Below are 14,919 nucleotides of genomic sequence, written 5' to 3' on the forward strand. Positions count from 1 at the left end.
ACTTTATTGCTCATACTTCAAAGTGTAATTTTTCTCAACGTACTTTTTTATAAAAAGATCTTATCTCAAAATTTTACAACTGTGGTTCCACTATCATTTTTTTCTACATAATATTTCTTAAATAAAAAATTATAAAATAAAAGAAAACGGATCAAGTGGTTAGTAAATAATTACTAAAATAGAAATTCTTATTTTTGGAAAGTTTTGGAATTTATTTACATTGTCGGAGTTATTCTTAATTGATTTATATAAATTAAATTTGATCAAATCTGTTTTGCCTTAATTCTTATTAGATTTTTGCGTAAATATTTTTAGATTTTATTCTAAAAGTATCAAATAACTTTTTTCAGTACGCCACTTAGTTTGTATAGTGGTTAAGATTTGTTCTTATTAAGTTTAATGTTTTTAATTCTATAAGAAATATTTATTTACTTATAAAATACTCGGTTGCCCGATTTATCAATATTAATATAAATTTATTATTATTGTTATTAAAATATTTCTAATAATTATATTATTTCTTATCTTATAAATAATTTATATATTTTATGTAAGATCTTATTTTGGTGTTTGAAATTTTTTAATTTCTAAAATCATCAATCTTTAATATCTTAAGTAAATTTTAGTTTTATTTTATATTTTAACTTACCCCAAAATATAAATAGCAAGAGGTTATCTCAATTTATGCCTTTCTATATTTTTATTTTTTTCTATTATAGTTTTATAATTAATTCTTTACCTATATTTCTAACTAATTTAGATGAAAATTTATGAGTGGATCAGCATATAAATAGATAGTCTAGATCTATCTAAGATTTATTTAGATTATGTCTAAGATCTATTTCATTCAATTACTTTCATTAATTATGTTCCATTTCTAATTCCTAATTATTAATGTTGTCCTAAATTACCAAGTGGCTTCTTTTTAGCTTGCTACTTGGCTTAACCATAATGCATACTATCATCCTTTTAATATAATATAGGTATCATCGTTGTTATTTTGGTTCTAATTAACTAAAATGTACATTTGAAGGACATTCCAAAGCCATTAGTTTAATTCTAAAAAGGAATTTGTACATTCCTATATACTATATGAAACCATATTACCATCTCTACTCAAGTTTTACTATAATTATGTTTTATATACCCAAAACCATTTATGTACATTTTAAGGGAGTCTTCCACTCCCCCACATTTCTCTCTCTGTCTCTCAATCCCTCTCACAAGCAATCACTCTCTTGTCTTTTCCTTATATTTTCCATACCATTTTTGGAAAGAACTATTACAACAATAACAAAGGACTTAGCTGCTGGAATTTTCAACGTTTTAAATGAAAAAAATAAACTATTGCAACCTGACAGAATTTGACAATTTTACAAAGACGCTCAGTTTCGTAGTGATAAAAAACAATATAATTCCAGTAATGTATAGCAAAGGGAAAGAGAACAGTATTCCACACTTATTGAAATTTCAATAATATAGAGCTGAAGGTGTTGCACAATTGGTATTCAAATTCCAGTAATGTTGTACGATTGGTGTTCAAATTGAAACTGTCAATCAATAAATCATGAAGGTGTTTGACTCTCTACCATTGACAGCCATTAAAAAGCTTTGAAGCTTTGAATTCGAATTTGGGTTTTTAAAAACCATTATTTGTTTGGATTGGGTGTTGTTGCAAATAATTGAGAATATTGTTTGGAGTTTATATCTCAATTTTGAGGGTATTTTGGCGAAGATTAGACTTGATTTTGGATGAATTTCAAATTGACACTCGAAGTCGAAATTGTTGAAAAGTTGTAGTATAATTGTAGAAAAATTGTATTATGTTGTTTATATATATATTTTTATTTAAATATGTATGAAAGTTGAACAATAGTGTATAAAAATTGTATTTAAGTTGTATGATATTGTAGTTGTATATAAGTGAGTAGAAATAATGTATGAAAGTTGTAGATAAGTAGTAAATATACAATTAGTTGTATGAAATTTGTTTTTCTTATGTATAAATCAGATACAAAATATACAAAAGACATATTGTATAAAATTGTATAAAACTTATTGAAGTGGTATGATATTGTAGTTGTATATATATAACTACGTAGAAATAATGTATGAAAGTTATAGATAAATTGTAGATAAGTTGTATAATATATAATTAGTTGTATAAAATTTGTTTCTACTATGTATAAATCAGATACAAAATATACAAAATATATATTGTATAAAATTGTATTTAAGTGATATGATATTGTGTTTGTATATAACTGGATAGAAATAATGTATGAAAGTTGTAAATAAGTTTTAAATTTGTATGTTGATATACCATATATTTTTCTTAGAGATAAAGATTTTATGTGTTTAGTTTGAATATAAATATGCAATAAAGTTTAGATTCAGTAGAAGTTCTCCTTTAGATTTTGTTAAAATCCGTCCCAAGTTCTACTGTATTACATACACTTTTTTTTTTTTTTGGGTTTGGGGGAAAAAATTCAACATTTGAAATTATTGGCTTAATTCACCTCTCTTATATGTTCCTTTTTCAGTTTGCTAATTTTGCAATTTACCTTTATGTGATCTAAAAAATCAGTTTGAGATTGGAGAAAAATACTCTCACGGAAAAAGACAAAAGCATTTGAAAGTCTATTTATCAGAAAGTAGAGAGGTTTCCACTTTTATTCCAGCATCAAATCCAAAAGCAAAACGATATTCATTCCCTCTTTCTGAATTAAAGATCCAGCTCTGCAGTGACGGTACTCAGAGATCTAAGGGATTAGATTCTCTAAATCCCTAAATATAAGTTCAATCAGGAGAGAAGAGGGAGAGATGAGAGAAAAAAGGAAATAGGTATAACTAAATTTCTTAATTGAAGGCACTAATAATGGATTGGGAGCCTTTTAAGGTGGAATGTATATATTTTGTAAACAAAACTTGTGTAGATAGGGTAATTTACTAAACAAGAATATTTAGGGAAATAAAGTTTGTATATAGGAATGAAAAATAAAAATTTCCTAACAAAGAATTATTAGAAACCAAATGTACCATTCGTTCTTCCATAAAAAGTGCTATTATTATCTATTGTTGAATTTAAATCTCAGTTTTCTTCAATTACTAGGTCTATCGAAAATATCCTTTTTACCTTTACAAGGTAGGGGTAAGATACACACTATCCTCTCCAGACCCCACTTATAGAATTACACTGGATTTGTTGTCATTGATTTTATTCAGTTACTAATATTAATGTTGCATATATTATTTGCACGCCAAGTCAAATTAAAGGATCCAATTTGAGAGTATGCTAATGCAGATTTGCTTTCGAGCATGCCCTAGCTTCACGTGATTAGCTGCCACCTATGTTCTGACTGTTGGGCTAAAACGGTTTAAAAATACGTGATATTGTTCGCTTTAGGTCAAATCCACACGATTTTCCCATAAAATCTCACACTATCAAAAGTATTCAACTCTTTATAAGTAAAATTCTTTTTCTTTCTACTTTTCACGTGGGACTTTGTTCACACACAACACTGACTTCTAAGTAAAATAGACGGTAGAATTTTTGAGTTGCCGCATGGGAGAAAAGTCCTATCTAATACTTTCTGTTGTCTCATTTTATTAGTCGTACTATAACTTAGTACAATTATTAAGAAAAAGTTACGTAGTTGTTTAATATTTGTTGCCAACCATCTACATAGATCCGCCCATGCAATGACCGATTAAGAATAAAGTTAAACGAACCCTGTATGACCAAAGCCTAGTATTTAAGTGAAAAATGATAGAGGGACGGGCCTATTGTTCATCAAGTTTTAAACCATGAGCTAGTGACTCTAAGAGATTTATCGGTTATAAAAAAAAACAGAATTAAATCAGAAAGATAAAAGTGAGTCTCATAAAGTTCAAATTATACCGTCACATAATTTGGACAACCAAAATGAAAAAGATGGGGCAATCGTTAACGGGAAAGGCGAGAAGAAGAAAGGAAGTCACAATCTTAACCTAAACAGCTGCAACCACATGGATAAAACGTAAGATGCATGCACTTCAGACAGTCACTTGCATTTCAGGGTTAAAAAGTTGATAATGGATTACTTGACAAACATGCTACGCATTGAGGATATGCAAGCTCTCACCACTAAGTAGTACTGATCCTGCTGTCACAGTACTTGGTCCCAAGCCATTGGTAAAGTACAATCAAGATCAAGTAAAGTAGGCTTAAGTCAAGAAATATAGGAGAAACATAAAATCCAGTTGTATGTTCTATATATACATTTTTATGGATTTTTCAGAACTTCTAAGGAGCCTTAAAGTGCCCAAAAAAAAAGGCATTTTGACCCACAGTATACTAGTGTGGCAGAAGAATCACAGCATACTTGTTTATGAGAACAGTTATAATCCTGTTGACTGTCTTAGACCATGCGTCTTCCTTAAACCGAAATGGAACCAAAATATTTGACCAGTAAACAAAGTATTATTCAACAACTTGGCTACTCGAGAAGTTCACCTTCCAACCCAAGGTATAGGAAAATGTAAAAAGGAGAGAGTAAAGGGTCTTGGACAGAGGTCGCTGTTGCACTCCAACCATAAATTGCAACAAAGCACCTGCAGAAGCAAAGATGTAATAAACCTCACAGACTGGAAAAGTAGGGGGAAAAACACAACTACTATAACCAGACAACGATAAAGAGGGAAAAGAAAACAATTATTTTCCTATTACAACAAATAAATGTATATGTGAAAACCCTCGATTCCCCACCCTTTTTTCCTTTCAAGTACAGACAAACAAGATACGCTTTGAAACTGTTTTTCTTAGCTGAAAGACCCATCCCCCCCCCCTTTTTTTTTCGAGAAAGCATCCATTCCCCACTCTTGAACTGGAAGATAGCAGACAAATTGGTAATGATGCTGTGATCTCTCAATTATTGTCAACTTGATAACAATATGAACAACTATGATAAAAGTGAATGGGAAGCTAGTGACCGCAGTTCATAAACAGATCAGCAGAAGAGCTCTCTGTTTAGAACACATCACTCATCAACTAATATGATGTCTGATACAGGTGTGCTGCTCTTTACTATTAGTTTCCTCACCAAAGAAGCTTTACATTGATGACTCATCTAACGTAACACCTAACGTGTTCCTCTTCGAGCCCTCCTCCACACACAAACACAAACCAAAGAAGAAGGTCCATAATCCATTTCCCCTTTCAATACTTTTTGCTATTAAACAGCTTTTATATGTTTTTTGTGATTAGTTTCAGATGATCCCGTAGTAGTTATTGAATTGCTGAACACTAGAGACTGCATATTGAATCAGCAATTTACCTGTACACAATATAAACCAGCAAAAAAACTTTTCTCAGCTGCCAAGGAGAACTCTCTTTGGGTCAAGCTGGCCACTGCAATAACTTGATGGAACAGCAGAAAGTTCCTGTCTTCCTCTCCACTCTTCACCAGGTTTCAAAGTGATAGGTTTTTCCACTGCCGCAGCCTCAACACACAGCATGTGCTTGTACTCTTCATCTCCAAAATCAGCCATGGCCTTTGCCTTCTTGTCCCAAGGGTTCCACACAACTGGGAAGAAGAAGTTACAGAAAGAAGTTACTTTCCATTACGGAAAGCCAAAGAACTACAGTGAACAGTTTAAAATGCTGGATACCCCACTTCATACGTTCTACAAATGTTGAGTTTCTACATGCCTGAACAATTTTGTCAAGATATACTAAAGAATGGCATGGGAGGAAAAGAGTTCCGAGAAGATCAAGCTCTTACCCATATGAAGCACAAAATAATGACTCTTTCACGAAGACTGACATAGGTGAAAATGTACTCCTAGATAATTGAGTTTCCTAACCCATAAGAAGCACAAAACAATGACTTTTCCCTAATTGCAACCAGGAAAATATGCATATATTTAGTTCTGATCCTGGGAGAATCAGCAATCAGTAAACCAATTTACTCTTTACATAGATGAAACTCATTGTCCACAGGAAAGCTCTGAAGATTGTCAATTACCTGCATCCGGTAACCCATCCTTACGGAGCACAAAGGTTCGTTTCTTTTCATGATCCAGGATCGCAATTTTTGTGGGAGTACTGAGATATATTTTATCCACCTAAAGAACAAGGCCGAAACATCATAAGAAACAAATGATATGTGCCAAGCAATGCAAGGAAATAGTCAAAGCATTATATGATAAGATGTTTACTTCAGACTCAAAGGTAATTGCATCGCCTTGCTCTGTGAATCTCTCCTTATTCTCAAGATAATCAAGTGTCTCTAGCCCCTCAACACGGACTTCACTGTTAAAAGAAAAGGAGAAATGATGTGAAGAGCTCGATGATCATCCCCGGGATAATACAGTCTTAGAAATGTTTTTATCCTTTAACTAGCAGGTCACTATAAACTTGGAACATTATTTAGACCTCCTCCCCAGGTTAACAAAACTCAATAGACCTCTTCTCTAGTTTAAAAATGCCTATGACCTCCCTGAAAGGTAAAAGCGACCAGAACATCCCCCCTTCCCCTTTTCAGATCATAAATTGAATTTAAAAATAAAAACTTAAAGAGGAAAAGATGCGGATGAAGAAACAAGCCTAAGATTTTCTGTTCTTTATTCTTAATGTTTAATGATTAAAAAAATAAAAAATAAAAAAAGGCTATGTAATAGCAAGGGAGACCAGATGGCAGTTGAGAGAAAGAAGAGCAAGGGGAGAGCTGTGAAGCTTCTTCCTTTTTTTTCCCTGAGCTCTATGCTTGCTCCTTAAGATAAGTAAAATTAATTCGCATGGTCGGAAAAATATTCTGTACAAGATCTATGCATAAATAGAGAATTCCAAACATAAATCTTTACAAAGAGGCAACTAAATTTAGGTCTTACAAAAGTTTACCAGAACATGAAATTCTAAAACCGATGCTAAAACCATATTATATAGTAATAATTAAGGAGGTTCCCTTTTTACATCCCGAACCTGACAAGAGCATTAGTACAACTTTCATTGCACTTATCTAGGAGGACCAGATATCAAGAATCAAGTACTACAAACCTAAAAGTCTAGTCAGAAACATTTCCTTTTTTGATAATGGCGTCTGGTGAGAAGCATCTATGAGATCTTTGCTAACACACATTCCTTTAGACAATTTACAAATTGAAAAAGTGCTTTTCTTCAGACATGTCACATTACAAAATGTTTTTGTGTAAGGTGAATATTAGATACTTCACTGCTTCAGAAGAGTGAACGGACTACACCATAAGAGGAAGGGAACTTAGCCTGCTTCTTGTACTTCGTTCGGAGGAGGCGCATAACCAGTAATTGAGGTGTAAAGACAGGCAGCAGTGTCAATAAAAGCCATAGCTTAAACTGATTGAGGGATACAAAGCAAGGGATCATTGCTTCCTGAGTGATGTGAAGCGCATGTAGAAGTGTGCGCTAGTAAAGTACAAAGAAAAACCTATATGGCATTGATTTGGTTGTGAACCAAGGATTCACCATTGACAGAAGGTTAAGGCTTAGGTAGCTAAAAGTCAATACCCAAGGCCCAAGTGATGTAATCCAAGACATGAATTGGAAGCCAAAAAGAAACAACTGCTTCTTTGAGTCTCGCTTTAGAAGGCAAAAGCGTAAACTTTATTCAAAACAAAGATGTAAAAATAAACAAAGAAAGGAAGGTGTGAAAAAGGACATTATGTTATTGAGTACTGAGACTCCTCTGCATGTTTACTTCAATATTCTCTTTGTCACGAGTTTGTAATGCCTCTTCTACTACTTATGTTTCTTTAATTCTTCCTTTTTTTCTTCTTTAAGCAATAACTTTTTCTTTTTTCTTCTAGTATGCAAATCCTCTTCTTCCAGTCTGCAAATATCTGCCAAAGATAGTGTCCATTTGTCTATGGTTATCTCCAATAATAAATGTTATCAAGTGTGCCACCTCTTCTTAAAATGTGTTAGCTAAAATTAACTCATAAGCTAAGTCGAACTTTTGAATATCCTTTCCCCATTCCTAGTACCATATCCCCCATGTACTCTGTCGCCATCATTATATCCACACACGTTCATTCAGATCTACCAAAAAAAGATCTATCGTTCATTAGGTAATTGTTATAGCTTTTGAAAATTCTGCACTTCATCTGTAAGAACCATGCTTTTAGCTTCTTGCTTCACCGTTAGAGCCCGGTAATCTTGTCAATTTTTTTTTGCACTTTCCACTTTTAGAAACACTAGAAGATGATATAGGGAGGGGCATGCATTTTAAGAGATGATCTGCAGAACCTCTGAATTGACCAAATTAGTGATATAATATGCTAATCTTTCAACAAATAAGGGAGCCTCTTTGAGTATTGATTGTATTGCAAGTAAATCATTGACAGTTCCAACGACTTGATGGCCATGTACGGTCTCTATGCACCTACCCTCCAAAGTTTGTCTCTAAGCTTCTACTTTAACTCACCTCATCTATCATGCTAGGATAGAAATTGTACTACATATGCTTTTGTCCATTAGGGAAGAGAACAAAATAACAGAACAAGGAGAGGAAGATTTGGTCTTAATTCATTCCAACGTCATTTTTGTTAATTGAGAAGTTCTGGAGATTGTATGATGTGGGAAACTGCCTGGAACAAGTTTGACTCACTCAATGAAGTGTAATTGAGGGTAAAGCTACACCTGTTATATGTTTAAGTATAGATGCTTAATTCAGTTAGCTCTCCGCTGCAATTTGACATATGAATATATTGAAAAAATAACAATAGAAACCATTAGCTCGTTTCAACAGTAATCTGTTATATATGGGGGCTAACCTTTTGTTAATCCTGCACTGACTTGATGCATCTCTATATTATATATAAAATCCTTATTTACTCCTAACATATAATATTCACATTTACCTACGTCAACCAAAATTAGTGCAAGTGATAATAATTATTACAAAAAGACATTTCGCGCAATCACTCCTCAGATGTTCTGTCCCCTTTGCAACTCCAACATAGTGAAGGTGAAAGAAAAAGATACCTCAATTTAGTAAATCTACCCATATCATGTTTTCCCTCGTAAAAATAATCCCATAGTTATTCCCGCGTAACTTTTTCATTGCCAAGCACGAGTTTTCATGGAAATACAAAGACAACACTAGTTATCATGGTAATATATCAGTCATTTTACCTGCAATTAAGTTTGTGAATTTTTCAGAATCTGAAAGGGAACAAGTCTTAGGAGGCAAAACAAAGAAGAAAATATAAACCACATTGGTAAACATACCTGATGTCTGAAACAGAGAAATAAGTGTGATACGCAAATGTAAATGAGAAAGGCTTTCCATCAGTGTTGGTGTTTCTAATTCGAGACGTCAACATCAAATCTCCACAGGGACTTAAAGCTACCCGCAGCCGGAACTCAAAACTAAAAATGATTATTGATCTATGTAAGGAGAGAGAAGTAACAAAGAAGCCTAATAAAAGACTAATATGTATATTGACAGTATATATCCATGCCTGTGAGGCCAGATCTTCAAGTCCTCCTCACAGGGTTTCAGAATCAAGTCAACAAAAGCCCTTGAAGAAGTAGCTGCTGGAAATGGAGGAGGATCTTTGTCAATGCTCCAAAACCTGTTTCGGGCAAATCCATGCGGTTCAAGAGAGCCACGATTTGCAAACTTTGCAAAGAGAAGCATATTTTGTTACCAAAATGAGTAACAAATAGCAAAGTCAAGAAGATGCTTCAAAATCAAATACCTGTGGAAAACATATAGGAATACCACCACGAATTGCTTTCGGAGGCTTAAAAATGGCCTGCAAAGTTGTAGTAGATTAAAAGTAATACAATTATAAACCTATATCATCATATTCATCCAATTATACCAATTAAAAAAGCTCATGCCCAACTAAAGTGTTACATGACAGTTTACTAGGTGAAGTCTGTGGCAGGACATGGTTCTATAGCCAGTATTAAAGGAATCAAGAAGAAAGTTCAGATTGTGCTTCATAACAAAGATTTAAGTCTTCTTTTGCCTCTTTTAGTTAGGTAAATAGAAAACTTGTACTAGAATGGGCACCAAGGATATGCTACCCCAAGTAAAGGGGTTATACAAACGAAACAAAAGAAGGCATTCAAATTTCACACAACCCCCATCTCATTCAAAAATCAAGACAATTTGACTTGACTTAATGTCCATAACAAAGTCCACTATAATCAGAAATTTATCAGCAACACAATCTATTGAAGACAGGTGGAGGTATCCAATATAGGTGTAGATATGGAAGTCGGATGTCATCAGCTAAATAATAAGATCCAGGAATACAGTCAGGAGTGCAGGTACTGGTGCTAAGACATGAGTAATAACTGTATAGTGTGTAATATAAAAGTTTTTAACTGAAAATTCATTGGACTAACCCAACTATACATAAATTCTTTTATTTCGTAAGGATATCTCATACAGTAGCAGCAAATTCTAATACATTCATGTGAATGATAAAGATACTTTATGTGGATAAATATATACATTACACAAAAAGAAAACAATTCCTCCCAGGCAAAACTTGGTCCATCAACTTGTCTTGTTGCGATAGAGTGCCACTTTCAATCCCCAAAGGGCTGTAACTTTACTTAGATAGGGCTTGACTGCTTTACCTTCAAATTTATTAGGTCCAAACATAAGTGCGTCACAAACTACAGATAATACGGGCTAATCCGATCCATTGTACGTTTACCAACATAAGGACAGCTCTCACAACTGCCAAAGCTTACCACCTTAAGGATATAACTAAAAAGGATCATTGTGTGTGCGTATGTATAAATAATACACATACACATTGCAGACACATATCTATGTATGTATGGGTGTATACACACACATGTATGAACAGATCTCATCACTACCTAAGCTTACAGCCTTGAAGATTTAAGAGAGAAGGATTATTTTGTGTGTGTGTGTATACAAGTACATATCTATATACATAAATACATGCATATATATGATACATACACAAAACTTAACAAATCGGGGAGAAATGTAACTAAGGAAATCGAAACAATAAATTCAACCAAGCTACACTTCTTGGTCATGGTTTCAGCCTCTGCACCCCAGGTAAGTTGACAACCTGATGCATATCCCACACCACACCTTTGTATTGGATTGACACGGGTGAATGGCAAGAGGTTTTGGAGGTTCCATGTAACATAGAAGCAATATATATAGTGATTTTTCCAACGAATAGACATTAAACAACTGTTTATGTTCCCGATCTGGTAACGTACATGCCCTATTTAAAATCTCCCAAACCATTCAGAGGGAAAGGACTTGTATAAACAGAATAAACTGGTTAATGCTTCCACTAAGGTTGAAGAAGCAAGACAATCTCCAGATTCGAAAACCCTTTTACTCCTGCAGGCTGCAGGTAACTAACTACTAAGTATTGTTTTAGGCCTCACCGCCTCAGTAGCAATTGATCTTTTCAGCATGTTCAACCAGCACAAGAGCTAAATGTTTTGGCAGTTGGCACTCATAGAACCATGAGTTGGATAGTCCACCCAAATTATAGGTCAAAGGTGGTCAGCGAAGGGAGGAAACTCTTCAACTCACTCAATGGGAAGAGGATGAAAAAATTTCTATGTAACAATATATTCCAGAAATTCTTGAAATTAGCTTTCCCTCCGCCAACCAAAACCTTGCCTTAGAACATCATCAGACATATGGTTGATCAGAATACATAGGAAACTAACAGAAAGTCATTTTAGTAATAGCTGTTTGACAGAATATTCCATCAAGAAGGTACAACATGAAAAATACCTTACTACTAACGAAGAGCAATTCCTCTCCGTGATCATTCTTCCAAGATGTCACCTGACCGCCATAGAGATACACCTGCAAAGGAGGACACTTAAGAAGGGATGTTGATAACTAAACTAAAATGCTAAAAGCATATAAAAGAGTGCAGAAAAAATTATAATGACACATTGAACTCTTTATGAAAACTTCAAAAATTTGCATATTGTAAACAGGAAAAAAACCAATCCTCCACCCAAAAAAAAAAGAAACAGCAAGCTTGAGATTCCCCCAGAAGGAAAACCTGATAATGAGAATTCATTCAAACAGAAGACATAGGTCTCTGTACACCAAGTCAGTAATAAGAAATGGAGGAAAGTCAGGCAAAATCTTGCAACGCCATTCACCAGCTTAACGTATACAGTATATATATACCTTCCCTGACTACTCTTCACAAACTTATGCGAGTCAATAATAACTACAAACGTAAGAATACGCACAGGAGCAAGGCTGTTGCTCAATGAAACCTGAAAGTGCAGAGCATATCTTGGGGTACACAATCTGCTTCACTACACTTTCGCTCTCCTAGAGATTTGAGAGGTTTAATCCTCTTGGTTTTGATATGAAAGTACATCCAACAATGTTGCGAAAAAATATTTTCATTTCAAGTTCCAATAAAGCCACACTGCTTAATCATCAAAAGCTCAAATGCAATAGTCAACTACTTGAAAACGGCAGCCACTCCAACTGGCCGGAAAAGGAGATATTATATTAAGTGTAATCCATTCTTTAAGGGTTTCTACCGATGCATGCACTTTCAGAAACTGAAGGTTTTATGTTCATCTCAAACCAATTCAACATAACAAGCCCAATACGTGAGTTTCTCCAGTGTATACACAAACAAACACAAGCAAAAACTAAAGCAATGCCAAATAAACCATATTAGCATTTCAAACAATGACAATCGACATTCTACTGAATTGCTACACAGATTCAGATCCTCACCCTAATGGCCCCCTTCCCAACCCTATACTTTAAAAACAAAACCATCTATCTATACCAAAACATCACATAAATTTAAAGATAAACCATTCCACAAATCAAAAAACAAAGGGACCCAATAAAAACTAACAAAGATACCCACAAAATCTACACGAAAACCACTAAGATTCAAGAAATCAAAACATGTATTTCTTAAAAAAAAAAAAATCCCAATTACACATAAAACCAGTAAAATTCAAGAAATAACAATTTTTCCAAAATAACACAGAAACCAAATTACACGAAGAAAGAAAATGGAAAGATCTCCCACAAAATCTACATATTACCCATTAAACATCAAGAGACCAAAAAGAAATTCTATACATAAAACCACTAAACTTCAAGAAATCACAATTTTTTAAAAATAACCCAGAAACTCAATTACACGAAACAAGAAAAAATAAAAAATCTCTCAAAATATCAAAACATTACCCCCTAAACTTCAACAAACCAAAATAAAATGACAATAAAAAGTTAACAAAGATACCCCACAAAAACCACTAAGATTCAAGAAATTAAACATGTATTCCTTATAACAACAAAAATTCCCCACAAAATCTACACAAAAAACAAGTAACAATCCAATAACATAAGATAATTCAGAATGACCCAGAAAGAAAAAGAAAAGATCTCTCGCAAAATCTACACATTACCCACTAAAAAACGAAAATGACATTTTAAAAAAAGGCGATGTACCTCGGCAGAACTGCCGCGAACCTCCCGGAGAAGGACCTTTTCGAGGCCATTGACGCCTTTCGTTAACTCCACTAATGGCTGTTTCTCACTACTAGTAGAAGACGTCATCCCCTAAATGCCTTTACCCAATTCCACAACCCCTTCTAGTTCTGGATCAAATACAATATACCTTTTTTCTCTCTTTCTCTTCTTATGTTTATTTATTTATTTATTATTCTAGTCTATTTCCATCAAAAACTTTTTCAGTTTCTGCTACTGTTATATACCAAATTTCTTTTTTTCTTCTTTCCGTTTAAGACAACCCCACCTCTCAAACACACACACTCTTCTAACTTTATTATCTTTGGAGGGGGTGTGTCTTTTTTGAGGGTGGTGGGGCCCTGGTACGGTGAGAATCTTCTTTTTTGAGCAAAGGTGTCTAAGGACTCCTTTTTTTTTTTTAAGATTAAGACCGAATCTCAATATATATTTCAATATATTAAGATGTGTATTAAAATTTGAATAAAAATAATTAAGACTGTTTAATTTTAACATCTGAATATATAAAATTTATCTTTATTTGAAAATTAATAAAATAAAATTCAAATGAAATACTAACTAATCTAATATTCTATCAATAAAATATATAGTTTTTAAAAATATAATAGTTGTTAGTGGTGATGGCTAACGGGTTAATGCCAACTAGAGGCGGTGGTTGGTGGTAGTTTTAGTTGATGATGGTGGTTCATGCTAGTAGTGATTAGTAATGGTGGCAATTGTGATGAGGATGGTGGTGGTGAGTGGTGATAATTAATAATGGGTGGTGATGATAGTAGTCGTGACTGAGGAAGGTGGTGGATAGGTGGTGGTAGGTTATAATGATGTGCAATACCGGCTGTGATTATTGATGGCGATGGGGTGGTCGGTTGTGGTAGTTGAGGTGGATGCGTGTTGATTGTGAGTGAGAATGATGGTGGTCGGACTGGTGGGGATAGTGGGTGGTGATAGTCGATAATGGTGGTGGCTATGATTGAGGATGATGGTGGAGGTGGTGGAGGTGGTGGTTGAGTATGCTGGTGGTGGCGGCGTCATGGTGATAGTTGATAATGATAGGCGGTGGCGGCAGTTAATAATGAATATGTGATAGCATTTTAATAAAATTAAGTCTCTGTTATGTATCTTAATCATACAGACCTATTCAGACATGTTAAGTGGTTGTGAAGTAAAAAAAAATACTTAATGATTAAGATCTGAATAATTAAGATTCAAACTTTAAAAACAAACGCACTTAATATCTGAAATCTGAATTATTAAGATTCAGACCTCCATTAAGTGCAAACAAATGATGCCTAAAACATCCTCTACAACCAAACTTGGAAAAAAGTGCTTCCAAAATATTTCGTTTACTAAAATTAAAAAACTTACTAAGTACGGACATAAAAAATATGAGAATTGA

General features: G+C 33.8%; 1 protein-coding gene across 1 annotated transcript; it reads right to left on the bottom strand.

The window, feature by feature from the left end:
- Positions 1-4,171: 4,171 nt before the first annotated feature.
- LOC107770947 (putative glucose-6-phosphate 1-epimerase) lies at positions 4,172-13,794 on the bottom strand. The gene is made up of 9 exons (XM_016590275.2): positions 13,485-13,794; positions 11,772-11,846; positions 9,718-9,774; positions 9,478-9,638; positions 9,245-9,385; positions 6,199-6,292; positions 6,006-6,105; positions 5,316-5,564; positions 4,172-4,593 (listed from the first exon to the last, which is right to left on the bottom strand). The coding sequence occupies exons 1-8, from the start codon at positions 13,590-13,592 to the stop codon at positions 5,350-5,352; spliced, it is 951 nt and encodes a 316-aa protein (XP_016445761.1). The 5' UTR covers positions 13,593-13,794; the 3' UTR covers positions 4,172-4,593; positions 5,316-5,349.
- Positions 13,795-14,919: the final 1,125 nt, after the last annotated feature.

Source organism: Nicotiana tabacum, chromosome 18 (genome assembly GCF_000715075.1).
Source record: "Nicotiana tabacum cultivar K326 chromosome 18, ASM71507v2, whole genome shotgun sequence".
NCBI lineage: Eukaryota > Viridiplantae > Streptophyta > Magnoliopsida > Solanales > Solanaceae > Nicotiana > Nicotiana tabacum.

Coding starts and splice junctions, on each gene's coding strand:
- LOC107770947 (XM_016590275.2), bottom strand. CDS start 13,592: ATGACGTCTTCTACTAGTAGTGAGAAACAGCCATTAGTGGAGTTAACG. Junction 9,639..9,717: donor TTCCTATATGTTTTCCACAG/GTATTTGATTTT, acceptor CTCTTTGCAAAG/TTTGCAAATCGTGGCTCTCT. Junction 5,565..6,005: donor GGATGGGTTACCGGATGCAG/GTAATTGACAAT, acceptor TCTTCTTCCCAG/TTGTGTGGAACCCTTGGGAC.